At 48.9% G+C, this 15,519-nt stretch overlaps 1 protein-coding gene across 1 annotated transcript in view; it reads right to left on the bottom strand.

The window, feature by feature from the left end:
* GABRR2 (gamma-aminobutyric acid type A receptor subunit rho2) overlaps window positions 1-15,297 on the bottom strand; it is a 33,798-nt gene extending 18,501 nt beyond the window's left edge. Inside the window, exons 1-2 of the mRNA XM_037039341.1 lie at window positions 14,966-15,297; window positions 6,923-7,029 (exon numbers count right to left, since the gene is read on the bottom strand). Of these exons, the coding sequence (XP_036895236.1) occupies window positions 6,923-7,029; window positions 14,966-15,078 (220 nt within the window). The 5' untranslated portion in view covers window positions 15,079-15,297. The remainder of the gene's footprint in view (window positions 1-6,922; window positions 7,030-14,965) is intronic.
* Window positions 15,298-15,519: the final 222 nt, after the last annotated feature.

Genomic DNA, 15,519 nt, shown 5'->3' with positions numbered 1-15,519 from the left:
ATACCTGGTACTGTGTCTCTCTGTTCTCAGGGCCTGCCTTGCCCTCCCGAGCTCCGGCTGCCCTTCTAAAGAGAGTTTGATAAAGCCTGGGAGGGTGGTGTCAGTACTCCGGAGGCATGGCCACGTGGAAGTGCCGGTCAAGTTTGTAGGGAACAATCTGTGTATTCAGGAGCCTCAAGTTTGAACAGAACCAACCAACAGCCCTTCCCTCCTTGGTCTGAGTCGAATGGAGTTGACCTTTGCCTTGACCTGCCCACAGCCAGGCTAATACTCCCAGGCTCTCCTGAACTCTCCATTTTGTGGCCCTTCCCAACCTGCTTTTGGGAGAAATTCTTCCAAATTACTGATATTTCTCCCTTTCCGCGAACAGGTTTATGTCCTGAGCAGAACTGAGTCTTATCAGGGATTAGAAAGAAAACAGTGTAGCTAAACTAAGGAGTCGGGCGTTCATGTCTTGGCTCCTCAGCATGCCTGCGGATTTTCTGCTTTGAGAGAGGGAGCTGGTGAGCCCAAGGGAAGTCCCTGGTGGGATTTAAGGCAGTGCAGCCGGGGAGGTGACAGAGTATGGCAGCGTAAGGAAAATGCACGTTTAGTTGCAGGCTCTGCTTGGCTCCCGACCTTTCTGCTCTTAGTTACATCTCCTCCCGTGGTCCTGGAACACACGTATTAGGGGTTTTCCCATCTTTGAAATTAAGATATACATCATTTCTTCCCCACTGGCACTTCAAGAACAAATGTGAGACAGAATTTGCAGACAAACTAAAACGAAGAGAATTTGCCAGTGAGTGTCCTGCCCTGAATGAAGGTGTGTTATAAGCAGGAGGAATGTGGTCCCAGCAGGAAAGCTGGATGTGCAAGAACAAATGAAGAACAACGAAAATGCTAAATACACGCATAATCCTGAGGGAGCATTGACTACATAAGGTAATATTAGTAATGTATTGTGGGGTTCAAAAAACAAAAACACACAGCAAAAAGAGCATTTAAGTAGGGGGGAGTATAACTGGAGTGAAAGTGTTCTGAGGCCTTCGGCCGGGAGAACAGTAAAAGCTGCTAATTAAACTAGTGCGACTCGTGTTGTTTCCTGGGGAACAACCAAAAAATAGTAAGAATATGTCATTCAAAACTAAAATAGAAAAGACAAAATAAGAATAAGCAAAAATAATCAATCCAAAAGAAAGCAACGATGGGAAAAATATAGAATAGGTTGGACATAAAAAGAACATAGTGGGATGATAGATTTAAAACTACTACATTCATCATCCCGTAAAGGTAAATAGACTAAATGAGCCAATCAACAAACAGATACTGTCTGACTTGATGTTTCAGAAATGCTGAAAGTTTAAGCACTTAGTTTTCAACAGAAATATTAGCATAAATGATTTATCAAGTGGGAATGATTTATTATTAATTTATAATCAATAACTGCTTGATTTGTTATTGATTTATAAATTTATTAATTAATTTATAATCAATAATTGCTTTATTTATTGTTGGTTTATAATCAATAATTTATTGCTTGATTTATAATCAAGCAAATGATTTATTTGCCACGCGCTGAGGGCAGGGTGCTGGGCAGTGGGGCAGGGCTGCTTTTGGATGCTAACTTTGGTTATACACCCAGTGGAGATCTCTCAGACTGTAACAACAGCCCAGCAATCAGAGTTGGAGTCAAAGAAGGGGCTTGGGAAGGAGCCTGAGAGCGGTCATCAGGGAGAGCTAGTTGTAGAAGGGGCTGAGTGTGTTCAGGGAGAAGGGACCCAAGGACCAGAGAAAGAGCCAGGGAAGAGCTACGTCATCATGTCATCACAATGACCACAGAGGGAGGGAGCTGCCAGAGGAGAGCGGCCATCGGAGAGAGGTCAGGGAGGCCAAGGCCCAGGAAAAGGCTCTTGGACCCAGCAGTACAGTGGGTGGGAGTCAGTGAAAGGTAGGAAGCGGAGACAGCTGGTGGAGGTGGGAGCAAAGAGTTTGATAGCAAAAAGAAAATGGATACCAGGCATGGGACATTGTAAAATCTTACTTCTGGAAGTCATCCAGCGGTTCTCCACCTTTGTGAACCAGCATCAAAGCAGGGCTTGTGAGAACCCAGCTGCCCAGGCCTCAGCCCCAGTCTCTGGCGCAGGAAGCCTGGGGTGGGACTGGAGAACCGCGCAAGTGCCGGGTGATGCTCAAAGAAGCACATGAGCCAAGGTTCCTGCCTCCTCTGCTAACTCAGCCATTTGTTGCTTAAATTTATCACAGAAAAAGTTCTCCTGTGTTCTAGAAGTTGATATGGGGAAGGCACCACAGGTGCAGCCAGGGCCTAGGGTCACAGGTGGGGTCCTAGGCCCCAGGCTTCCCTGACTCACGTAATGTCAACCCGCCCAATGCCAACCTCTGGGTTTGCCTCTCCAGACCCTGCTCCTTCCTGGGGAGCGGACCTCTGTGGGCAGGTCCAACATTTGCAGGCCCGTCCCAGCCAGGAGTACAACTGGAAGCTAAGAAACGTCAAAATAACACATATTTATATCCTACTTCTTTGACAAATACACCTTCATGTCAACCCAGAAGGCCATGTCTGACTTCAGAATTCAGAGACCTCAGCTTTCTGGGCCGGCACATGGCAGGGCGGGGAGAATGAGCCCACTTATGAGCCGTCTTTCTTCCTTTCCCACCCACAGCTGCACCCTGCACAGAGCACCTCTTTCGCATGTGGACACCCCACCAACATATCTGAGCTCCATCCAACCTGCTTCTGATGACAGCCACCCTCCACCACCGCTCAGGACCAGGCATGCTCGCCCTTACTAGTGAGCTCCCTTTTCCCTGGCTTATCTTCCTTTTTCTGTCCACTGGGGTCACCCCCTGCACATCTTTCTAGACTCACTGTGAGTGTCACCTCCTGGCTGAAGGTTTCTCCGATTCTCTCTCTGGCAGAACGGACCACTCCCTCAGTTGGCTGACTCCATCAGTAGGGGTGTCCTACTTTGCTCTGTGACACTTGATTGCACTTAATCATTTATCTGTTCCCCCAGTAGACTCCCTGAGAACAATCTATTGTTTCAGGCAAAGTAATTGGGTGTAAAGGACTTCCATAGCATGGAGAAACTTTGATGTGCAAGAGAAACATTGATGGGCGACCTCTTGCACACCCCCTACTGGGGACCTGGCCCACAGCCCAGGCTTGTGCCCTGATCGGGAATCCAACCAGTGACCTTTCAGTTTGCAGGGTGGGGCTCAACCCACTGCCAGGACACAATTTGACATCCTGATAGAGGATTTCATGAACATTGGTCTCCCCACCTAGAGTGTAAAAACTGCAAGAACGGTGGCTGTCTTGTTCACAACTGTGTCCCCAGTTGTCACAGACCCTGACACGTAGTCAAGAAAACCCAAGGGGCTAGGGGAGGAGGGCAGCAGGGAGCTAGTGTTCAGTGGGTTCAGGGTTTCACTCTGGGAGGATGAGAAATTTCTGGAGAGGGATGGAGGTGGCGATTGTACAGCAATGTGAATGCACTTAACACCACTGAGCTGTACTCTTAAAAATGGTTAAAATGGTAAATGTTATGTTATGTATAGTTTACCACAATTTTTTAAAAATTAAATTTAAATGTAAAAAAATCAGCACTACAATATTTCTCCTAACAAATGGAGGAGAAGCCATGGGCCTCTGGGGGCCCGTCTAACAGGGACATCACCGCACCAGGCAGCTGGGAGCCTAGACAAGGTATTTGTGTTTCCGCTGGTTCCTGGGATTATTAGGAAGCTACTAGCTTTTTAATCTTTTTTGTCTTCACACTGAAAAGGTCATCCAAGGGGTACCAAGTCTCAGACAAATTTCTCTCTGTCGATTACTTTTAAAAATCAATCCACAAGAAAGTCTCTTTTAGAGAAGTAAAATAGGAAGACAGAAATGAGAAGAAACACCCCCAACTTTTGTGGGACACCTTTGTTCAAATAACCTGCTTGGTGTGCGTGACTGCTATGGGAAGGCGGGTGTGAGGCTGGTTTCAGGGCAGGTTGGGCCCAGGCTCTGCCTCTTAACGGGGGCCATGCACAGGGCTACCCCCAAGGAAGGAGCACCTTCTGTCATTTGCAGTCACCTGTGGTCTGTCCGGCAGCCTCCCCCTCCTCAGAGACCCACCGGTGGCCTGGCCGGTGCCTCTGCCCAGGAATGAGGTGCGTCCCCAGGGAAGGCTTCGTGGATCTAAACCACCTCTGGACCCTCCCAGGGATTAGAGTTTGTAACAGCCACGGGAACTGCGGGCGATGAGAAGCCCTGCCTGTGATGGCCCCATCCCGCCTGCTGGCTGGGACTCCAGGAGTCACAGAACTACTTATTTATAGGCTTCTGGGGGCGTGGAGCTGACACTTCGTTAGGTACTCTCCTTCCTCTCTTCTTGCCAAGTGACATCTGGACATCCAGGGAAGCCTTACAGGGGATTTAAGGTGCCCAGAGGACCAGCTGCCCTGGGAGGAGGGAGGCATGGCCCCCACTCTACGCTTTGGTGACTGAGGTCATGACATCTGATGTGTAAGATCCTCAGGTCTTATAGCACCTGCTGCAGGTGGTGCCTTCTTCCTCTGCAGCTTCCAGCAAAGTCGGGGCCTTCCCCAGCCTCAGAAGCTTAGTCAGGCAGGGGACTAGTCTGACCACACCCCACTCTAGTGGGCCCAGTAGTTGCAGGGTTTGGGGCACAGGAAGCCCAATTTGCTCCTCAAACGCCGCTTGGGGAAGGAGCATCCTGACGGGGGTTGCAGCCCGTTGAATGATTCTCTGCAGAGCTGGGTTTGCTGGGAACCTGGCTGACCTTCACCTGCCAGCCCCGAGAACTGGCTGCTGGCTCTGCTGACTTTCTCCCAGAGAAGAGGGTATTTTTATCAGGCTTCCAGTTTTGCAGCTGACACCTCAGAAAAAACAAGTTCTGCCCCAGCTTTTCTGTGGCTATCACTTAACCCTCTTCTTCTGTAAACTGGTGATTTACAGAATTGCTCAGGTGACGAGGTGATTGCTCAGGCTCCTGCCAGCAACAACAGCCTCTGATAGAAAGTCACAACACATTGTTCAGAATATCACCCGCACCCCAGCACACACACTTGCCCCACAAAACTGTGCATTCAGTCGGGGCCATGTTATGACTTCTTGCGGGCCCCTAGGTGTTTTTGCCTTCCTGGGCCCCTTCCTCCATAAAAAAAAAAATTAAAAACCACATTTTACAACTGTATTGGTATAAAAATGAATATATTAAAAAACAACTTCCCTACCCAAAATGTCTCTTTTTATTCTGATTTTAAAATAAATCAAAATATTTGGGGGTCCCCAAGAGCATCATTTGTGAGCCCTCAGATGCTATGGCTTTTCTGCCCAATGGATATACCATTGAAGGACATAATGGTAGAGGAGACAAGAAAGAGACGAGGGTAGGAGGGAGGGTCTAGCCTGAGCAGCAGTGTGGCCTGGGTCCGTCACATCACCTCTCTGTGCCTCGGTTTCCCCACCTAGGGATAATTACAGTAGTTACATCACAGAGCAGTTGTAAGTATTGAAATAAGATTGTGTGTGTGAATACCTCCATTCAAATGGTACCTAGCACAGAGAGGAATCACTAAAAAAGTGTTGGTTGTCATTAATACTATTGTTTATTATTGTCTGGCCACCTAGCTGGCCCTCTGGACCTTCACCGGCACTCTACAAGGAAGGCGAGGTGAAGTGTCCTGCTTACAGGGACATCTGGCTTGGACCTCCTGGAGCCGATCAGCTATTTTAGAACTGCTTGTTCAAGAACACTTTATTTTGATAAAATTCCTTGGCAACATTACTCATGGCAGGTGCCCAGGGAGCCAGGACTCCCAGAGAGACAGCGGCCTGCTGACTGAACCAGCCGGCAGTGAGCAGCGTTCCGGGGCAGGAAGCCCAGGCACAGGCCGTGATCCACTGCCAACTCTCCTCCTTCTGCTCAGCAAGTGTCAGAGCCCAGGGAATTGAGTGGGAGGCTCGGGGGCCTTTTAAAATGCAGAGGCCTCTGGGTAAATTAATGTCTTAATCCCTTAACAGACACACGAGAAGAAAGCCTGGAAGCTGGGTTTTTCTGAGGGGATGTGAACAGGGATGTGCTAGGGGCTTCACATGCATCGTCTGGTTTCATGACGGCACCAACCCCCTTTTACCAACCACCAAGCAGAGGCTCAGAGAGGGCCGCTGATTTGCCCACGGGTCACCCCTACTCCTTCCTGCCGCCCCAGGAGAATGCTGGGACCTACGTGAGGATCAAGAGCAAAGAAAAGGGGAAATGGATGCCAGCCTGCCTGGGTCTGTCTTGGCCAGGGTCTATCAGCTGAAATGCTCCAGGCTTCTGATTGATTCCCCCCCCACACAAGGTGGTGCTGGTCTGTACCGCATGCATGCTGCTGTCCCCACTCCACTGCCTGCCTCTGGCTCCTTTCCACTCTCCTGTGGCACTTCTCCAGTTCCTGAAAGGGACAGCCACCGGCCATGCCACTCCTCCCTGACCCCCAAATCAGGGAAGCTCCGTAGGGACAAGTTTGCGGAGGGCTTTGTAATGGGGCTTTTGCTAAATTGTTGTTATTGCCCAAAAAGCAGGGGCCCCTCAAAACCCAAGCTTTCCAGCTGGGCACAGGGTGCCTGAGCCAGGGAGCCATTTGGAGTCCAGACTCCTGGGCAGCTCTTAACTTTTTTAGGAAAGGAAAGTTGGCAGTGACAGGGCCTGTCCTTCCTGACTGTACACCAGCTCCTCTTCAGTCAGCAGCCCTCCCCACTCACTTCCTTCCTGCTCTTTCGTCCTTGGGAAAATGAGTGGCTCTGGAAGCTGTTGGGCTTATCTGCCTGTGAGAGGGAAAGTAGCCTGAGAGGATGGACTGAGCAGCAGCCCACAGCCCTGGGGACAAGGCCCCACCAGGCCAAGGGAAGGACACATCCTACCTCCGAAGGCAGGCCTCATGGTGAAATCATGGTCCTCCACTCTGAGAAGTGGCTGAGGTTTTCCATTCCGGATTTTGGTCACGTCGAGGTTGTTCTTGTAAAGGTGACTGCAAAGATGAACAAGAGATGTTTTTCCACGGCCCTCCAAGGCACTGAGTGAGATTATTTGGGGATACTACTTCTTTCCAGAACTACCATTAAGCACCTTTTCTCCATCAGGCTCTAAGTCACACCCAGCTCCCCACCCCACCCCACCCCACCCCAGGCCCTCACAGGCAGGCTGAGGGCTGAGCAGACCCTTCCAGAGCCTCCCTAAAGCCAACTCCTCCCGAAGGGCACTATTTTACCCTGACAAGCTTCAACTGTCAACAGTTATGATTAGAAGAAAGTTGTTGGATTGAATGGTGGAGGAATTAAAATGTGGGGGTAGGGGGGATTGAACATTTTTCTTATGTTGTAATAATATTGGTTTTATGATCAATAAAAATTTGAGACGAATACAGTTAAAGTTTTAAAATTCTGGTTTTGCCCTCATCAGATCTGATGCTGACATCAGTCCAGTTGGCAGCCATCTGCAGAGTCCAACCCCCTCAATCCGTAGCCCGCCAGGACCAGGGCCAAGCTGTAAACAGAGTTGCTCCTGCCACCCAGGTAGAAGCTGGAGCCGGAGGAGCCTGGTTTACTCTGTTTCCTCTAACCCAGATGACAAAGGGTTAATTCTCTCTTCTCCCTCATTCACACTCACTCTGTCCAGACCTTTTTTTCTCACCACCATCACACATAGCCCTAAGGCAGTAAAATCCAAAATGTCCTAAAGCAGGATCCTACTGACAGGACTATCACTAAAGGAGAAAAAAGGGGAGGAAGAAACAGAGGGAGAGGGAGAGGGAGGGAAGGAGGAAGGAAAGAAGGAAGGAAGGAAGGAAGGAGGAAAGAAGGGAAGGGAAGGGAAGGGAAGGGAAGGTCATTTGGATGTGAGATCTAATTCTTGACAGAATAAAATAAGCAACTTTGTAAGAAATCAGTGTTACTATAATGTTTGCTATATGTAGGTTATTTAAGGCTTTGGAAGTAAATGGAGAGATTTTGTTTTCAGCGTTTGTTGGTCGTTTATATATACCTCTATTTTGCTCAGTGTCCTTACCATATTTCATCCAATTGTTTAGTAAATGTAAGCATACCTCCTGTATAAACACTGTAAGGGGGAGCGGCATGCTCCCTCTCCCAAGGTCCTGTCCTTTGTGACATCTTCCTCTGAAATCCTCCCTAACTTTCATTGGCTACTAGCTCTGCCTCGACAGTACCATTTGATCGGAAGTCTAAAGCTGTGCTAATTAATAAAGTGGCCACTAGCCAACTGCAACTGCTTAAGTTAATTAAAATAAAATGAATGTTCACTTCCTCAGTTACACCAGACACACTTATGGGCTCAATAACCACACGTGGCTGGTGGCTGTTATATTTGACAGTGCAGTTATATACATATCCATACCTGCAAAGAGTTTCAGTGTTCAGTGATGATCTAGAGGTTGGCCTGCCCCCCATCCCTCTCCCTTCCCACCCAGGAAGCAGATTTGTCTTTAAGCTGGGTGTTCCCGTTTTATAGCTCTACTTCCAGAGCCGCCTGGTCCAGCTCGAGACCTCCCAGGCATTCTCCCCACCTTCACTGAGGGCTCTGCCACTCCATTCAGTACCCCCCCCCAACCTTAAGGATGCCAACATCCATCTGGACAGTTGTCCTACACGCTGGTCACACAACCCCTCAATTCCTGGACTTCAATTCGTTTGCTAAACACATTTCTATGGGGCACCTACTCTGTCCAGATGCTTGTCAGGTCATTCACTGCCTTCACATAACTTCACATAACATGATGACTTTGTTGGGGAGATAAATAATGACATGTAGACAGATAAATAATGTAACTTCAGGAAGTGCTGAGTGCCACAAAAATGTAACAAAGCAGGGTAAGGAATAAGAGAGCGATGGGTTGGGGTGGAGGCTGGTCAGGGAAGCGTTCTGAGACCTGCAGGGGAGTAGGGAGGGGGCAAACCTAGAGCAGATCTGAAGGGCATTCTGAGAGGGGGCAGCATGTGCAAATGTTCTGAGGTGACCCTGGCTTGTGTGTGAAATAGTAAGAAAATGAGTGGGCTGCAGGACAGCGGGGCCATCCTTCTTGAGGAAAGGGGACAAGGCCAGGGACAGATCCTGCATTTGATCCTCCTGCATTTGATCCTCCTGCATTTGATCCTGAGTGGGGCGCCCCACGGACATTCTGAGCAGGAGAGGCGAAAGGCCTGGTTTAGGACCTGATGAGATCGCTTGGTTCCTGTGTGGAGGAGATGGTAGGAGGACAGTGTAGAAACGGGAGACCGTTGGGAAACTTGCCGAGGCAACATGGTGCCTGGACGAGGGCTGGGGGGAGTGGAGAGAGGTGATAAAATCCGAGGGAGGTGCGAAGGTCTGGCTGGTGGATTGGACAGGGGGCGTGAGGGGAAAAGAGGGGCGAGGGTGACCCAGGTTTACAACTTGGTTACCTGGGTGAATGATGGGGACATTCCTGGAGGTGGTAAAAACTGGCATGTTTGTGGGGGTGGGTGTGCACCTAATTCTTATGAACCATCTGATTTCGAGACGCCTGTGAGACACGCAGGGAGAAGGTGAAGAGGGAGAGCAGACAACTCAGAAATTTCCACTTCCCTCAGCCTTGTAGGTTCTGGGGGTAACTGGGGGCTACATGCTTTGACCCTTCTTCTCCCAAAGCCTTTTGAACTTGGCCCTCAAACACCTTCATCTCAGCTTGCTCAGCACCTTCTTTTTTCACCCCTCATTCTCGTCAGCATTCAAACTGGATTCAAGTCTCTCCCACCTTGAACCAAACTAAGTGATAAATTTGTCAAGATCCCATATCCTTCTCACACAACATGTATTAGACGGTGGCAGCAGTACAGGTGTGGTAGTTATATTCTTCTTTGGGCATTTCCTTAAAAAAAAAGTCTTCCCCTTCCCAATAGAAAAATAAAAATTTATTTAATGACTGGGGTGGCTCAGTTGGTTGGGCATTGTCCTGCAAACTGAAAGGCCACCGGTTCAATTCCGGGTCAGGGCACGTGCCTGGGTTGTAGGGGCTGGGGGGTCCCCAGTCTGGGCGCATATGAGAAGCAACAGGTCAATATGTTTCTCACATTGATGTTTCCCTCTCTCTCTTCCTCCCTCCCTCTCCTCTCCCTAAATATAAGTAAATAAAGTATTTAAAAAATAATAACAAATCTCCCAAAGAGAAGAAGTCTCAGAGTTCCACATGCTCCTCCCACTTCCCCACTTCCGAGCACTTCTTGCCTCACTTGTGCCAGAGCCCGAGGCCCTGCAGGTGCTGGTGCTAAGGGCCAGCTTCCCCAGACAGGGAGGGCAGGGCACTCAGTTTCCTCTGACAGTTTCTTCTCAGTCTCCACTGCAGCCACCTCCTCATCCTATCCCTTAAGTGCCAGTGTCCTGAAGGCATTTGTCCCAGCTGACTTCTCTCTCTCCATTCTCCTTGGCAGGCTGGTGTATGTTAGTAGCTTCAGTTGTAATGAGCATTCTGATGATTTCTAAATCTATGCCCCTCTGCCCTAGATCTTCATATCTGACTGCCAGATTATCCCTAGGTGAGTCTCCTATAGGCATTTAAACTCCACACACCCATACTTTGGTTTGGGGCCCACAGAGTGTGAGGTGACGTAGCCAAAGGGTGAGTGGATGGATATTAGATGAATTGGAAGACGCGATCAGATAACATGAGGCAAGCAGGGGTCAGGCCAGGAAGAGCCTTGAAGATCAAGTTAAAAATTTTTTTCCTGCCCTGGCTAGGTAGCTCAGTTGGTAAGAGCATCATCCCAATACACCAAGGTTGCAGGTTCAATTCCCGTTCAGGGCACATACAAGAACCACCAATGAATACATAAATAAGTGGAACAACAAATCAGTGCTTCTCTCTCTCTCCCTTTCTCTCTCTCTCTAAAAACATCAATAAATAAACACTAAAAAAAGAATTTTGTCCTTATCCAAAAGGAAAGGGAAAATACTGACAGATGTTAAGCAGCTGGAGGAAGAAGTCATGATGCTTTTAAAGGGGAGAGACAGAGAGGGAGAGAAACATCACTGTGAGAGAAAAACACACCGATCAGTTGCCTCTTGCATAAACTCCAACCGGGGACCAAACCAACAACCTAGTCATGTGCCTGACTGGGAATTGAACCTGTGACCTTTCAGTTTACACAGGATGATGCTCAGCCAACTGAGAGCCACAATGGGCCAGGGAGGTGAGATTTGTTTTTAGACAAGCCCATTGCAGCTCATTTCCAAGGAGGGTGTCCAGTGCAACTTCCTCCCCCCTTTAGCTGGGATACAGGATCTCAGTCCAGTTCCCTTGAAGCACGTATGTGACCATGGTCCAGGTGCTTCTAATAAGCTTTCACTCCCACTGGTCTCCTCCCCAAGCCTCAACAGGGACCCAGTTTCCAACACAGTGACTGCTTGAGGGGCCCAGTTCAGATGCCACAGCAAAGATACCCCAGGGACCAGGAAGGAAGAGGAGCGCATCCTCAGGGCTTAGCAGATCACAGACATCAAATTGTGAGAGCAGCGACTCACTGCCCCTCTACCTCCCACAGAGCAAATCCCTCCAGGTCAACCATCCCCATGTCCATTAAGAGGGGAGGATTAGGGGAGCAGATGTCCCAGAGTGCCAGCACTGGCAAGAGAGAGGATTGAAATCCCAGTGCCATTAATGAAGGTCCAGAAATTGTTTTTAAGGGCCCAGTTATTTGATAACTCAGGCCACTGATACCCTGAATCTTAGGCTGGTTTTGTGAGCCATTCATCCTTCTGCAGGAGGTGGCCCAGCTTGGCCCAGCGCCCTAGACCAGCGCCGAGGCCCTGGGACCCCAGATTCCAGGGCCCAGATCCCAGATCCCTGCCCCGTGGTAGAGCAGCCAGAACCTTCATGGGAACCCCAACCTAGCCTTGGTGCGGAGAGAGGGGAGAGAAAAAGAAAAATGTGTTCACAACGCCTTTGAGAAGCAGAGCTAGTGGCATGTGCTGAGGTTTATTTGGCAGCATTATGAGCCATCATAATGACCATGCCCTCAGGGACCACACCCATCAGGTGTGGCCACCCATCATCCCAGAGAGGAAGGTCTCACCACCCCGCTTTTCAGTTGGAGAAACAAGGTTCAGAAAGATAAGGAAACATGGCCACATGGTCAGGGAGCAGCAAAACAGGGCCTGGATCTGGTTTCCCTGACATCCCGACTCCACTACCTTCCCCAGACTCTGGGGTGGGGGTGAAGGTCACGGAGAAGGTAGCAGGAGGGCAAAGCTGCTTCTGGGTCCAGCCAACCAGAGCCATGATGAAAACCAAGGGAAGGGTGGCGCCGAGCGGCCGGCAAATGGGAAAAGAAATATGAAAGGGGACCCGGGGCTTGGGGAACAGGAAGCTGTAATCCAGGGCAGACCCAGACTCCCAGGGCCCAGAGTTCGGTTTATTTTCAGATCTCAAAGAAGAAGGGCCTCTCTTGGCAGGAAAGCAATGATGCGGTCAGGAGGCCCACTCAGGCAGCCGGGTGGGGGAGGAGTTGGAAGAAGGCTGGGAGGCTGAGAAACAAGAACAGCAGAGCAAAACAAACAGCTCAGAGAGAAAACAACATCTCAGGAGGCTGTGACTCAATAAGACACACAAAGGGTCAGAAAACCGGGGCAGGGTTTGGAAAAGCAGGTGCTGGGCAGAATAAAGGTTTTTGGGAGGGCGCCTTGGCCGAGGTGAGGCAGGGAAGGTTTGCAGGTGAATAGTGTGTGAGAGTGTGTGTGACCATGCGTGCATGTGACCATATGTGTTACATGTGAATGTGTGTGATACCATGCATATGGTATGAGTGTGACCATGTACATCGAGTGTTATGTGAATGAATGTGTGAAACTATGTTATATGTGGTATGTGTGTGTGCATGTGGGGGGGGGGTGTGAACAGGACTTCTGAGAAAGGGCGCCACCCTGCAGAGATAAAGTACTCTAACACTCCAGGGTCAGTAATTTTATTCCTGCTTAGTCGCATAGCTCAACCCTTGGGTGTCGGTAATTAAAGTTTTTTAGCCAGGTGCTTGGCTGAATGAAATTTGTCACAGACTGACACAGCTCTGTGAGTGCCTGACCCCGTGCATGCCTGGTAGGTGTAGGAAAGCCTGGAGCCGTGTTCTCTGTTGCAATGTTTTCTCTATCTCTTTTTCACCCTCTGCTCAATAATTATTTTATGTTCTTTAAATGTGTGTGTTCATTTTTTTTCATTCACTTTAACACCTCATGGGATGGAATTCAAGAAATTCTCACCGGCCCTAGCTGGTGCAGCTCGGTGCACTGAGTGCCAGCCTGTGAACCAAAAGAAATTCTCCTCAGCCCTCAGGGTCAAGGTCAATTGTGCAAGTATCTGGGAATGAACCTGGGTCTTCCGAGGAGTGACCGAGACGTGACTGCACAGGCTGCAGTGGGGCCCCAAGCATCCCTGAAGGGCTCGTGTGGAACCCCAGCACCTTTCTTAGGGAACAGTTTCAGACAATGCCTTTTCTCTGGGCTGTGTCAGTCAGAAACCTACATTCTAGACCTGTCGAGCCACTAGCCAACTGTGTTCATTACTTGTGCCTTTGATCGCACATCTTCGCAACTGTAAAATGCGACAGTTTCCTCGTGCCTGCCTTATAAAGCCCCTATGAGATACTCCAAAAAAGTGTGGTTGCATTTTAGGGGAGGGTGTTTGTTTTGGTTTTTGTTGTTTTAACAGGGCATAATTTATCCCCCTTTTCAAGATTCACAATGTCTATTTGCATAATAAGGCTCCAAAAGTTCTGCTATAAAGACATCTGTTAAAAATGGCCTAAACCAAGGCTTCCCAAGCTTTTTTGACCCTGAAACCCCCTTTTGACACAACACCTATGCACATTGCCCAGAACTAGCACTCAGGGGAATGGCTGGACCAGACGACCGCAGAGGTCCCTTCCAGTTTCGACAGCCGATGAGTCTGAAAACATAACCCGGCTAAGGGCCCCAGAGCAGCACCTCTCTCCCATATCCCAGATGTTTATCTCTTTGCTTTCTGACTGAGTGGGATGAGGCTCTCCAGAGTATCTACACCTCTCGGGGCAACAGACTCCAAAGCCTGGCCACACGCCTGGGGTGCTCAAGATGATCCTTGGGGGGTTCAGGAAGCAGAGACTGTGACTCTTATCTAAAAATAAGGAGGCAATCAAGCTTTAATATGCATATTTATAGTAGTACATGCATGTAGTTTGTAATGAAATGTACACATGTACTGGCAATGCAATTTCAAAACAGTCACCGAGAGCAGTGCCTGATTGAAAAAGCCAACACTGACCTAGAAAATGTGCCTCACGATACTAGTTTATATTCTTAATCACGAGTTCACACAGTGCTTAGTGGAATGGAAAACAAATGTGTGACATCTCATGCGTGGTGTTTATCTTATCTACTTGCTCTTTCCCTCATGCTCCGAGGTGTTATGTCTGCATCAGGCCTGCAGTTATCATGCTTTGCACGTCACTTCAAAACATTACTAAGGAACACCGATTAGTAATGTAATGATCTTGGATGCAAATTCTAGGCCTAACCAGTACTTCTTGGAAATGCTTCCATTACATCCTGAAGTGGCATTCACTACTGTACTGATGTATATTTCTGATTATCTAGGAAATTTCAAACACCTTTTTTAAGATTCAAAACAGTAAACTAAAACCCAACACCATTATAAAGTTATTCCCCATCAAATAATTTAAAGACAACTCCCAGGTACATTGTTTCGTAATAGACAAGGCCATATTCCCATACACAGCCCCCACACACTGAGTGTAACTACTCAGCAGGCCAGGCACGGTCCCTGCAGGATACAATCCTGAGATGCAAAGCAGCGCTATCTGAGATACACAGAGATGTTTTCCCCACCAAGTTTTCAGCTACCTGCCTGAAATCCAATGCTTCGGCCCCCTCACCCACAACTTTACCTTGGCCTGGGCACTTCCAGCTGCCCTGTCCATCTCTTCCTCCTGGGCTCTCTGCTCCCCACAAGAACCATCAGGCAAAGCAAGAACAAAATGAGTTTTGTAAAATAAGGCATTTTGTGAATATCTATGATGCCACAAGCCACTTTCCAGGGACCTGCCGCAGGGCAAATCCCCTGGGCTTAGCCATCGATCGTCAGCAGCTTCGTGACAGCGCTCCTCCGAGGGGCTGCGAGGGCACGGCTGGCCAGGCTGATCTTCCCGATTTAATATTTGATACTGATTCTTGCCCCCCGCCCCCAGCCCCTGCACGCCCCAGGACGAGACTCAGATGCCAAGGCTTTGCCCTCCCTGCTGCTCGGTGATTGGTTATTAGTCAGGTTTGTCCTCCCGTAAAACTCTGCTTCCGCTGTGCTCCAGAACAGCTTTGGCTAAAACTGTTACATAAAAAAATTAAATCTCTTGAACATGCCAACTTTTTGCTGAAATCATTAATCCATCTCTTTGGCTACATAAAACCAGTCTGTCATATTCACCAGGGAGTCAGCTTGGATGCT

Source organism: Sturnira hondurensis, unplaced genomic scaffold, assembly GCF_014824575.4.
Source record: "Sturnira hondurensis isolate 20B ecotype Veracruz unplaced genomic scaffold, ASM1482457v3 Scaffold0025370, whole genome shotgun sequence".
Taxonomy (NCBI): domain Eukaryota; kingdom Metazoa; phylum Chordata; class Mammalia; order Chiroptera; family Phyllostomidae; genus Sturnira; species Sturnira hondurensis.
This window is presented reverse-complemented; position numbering and strand designations above follow the sequence as displayed.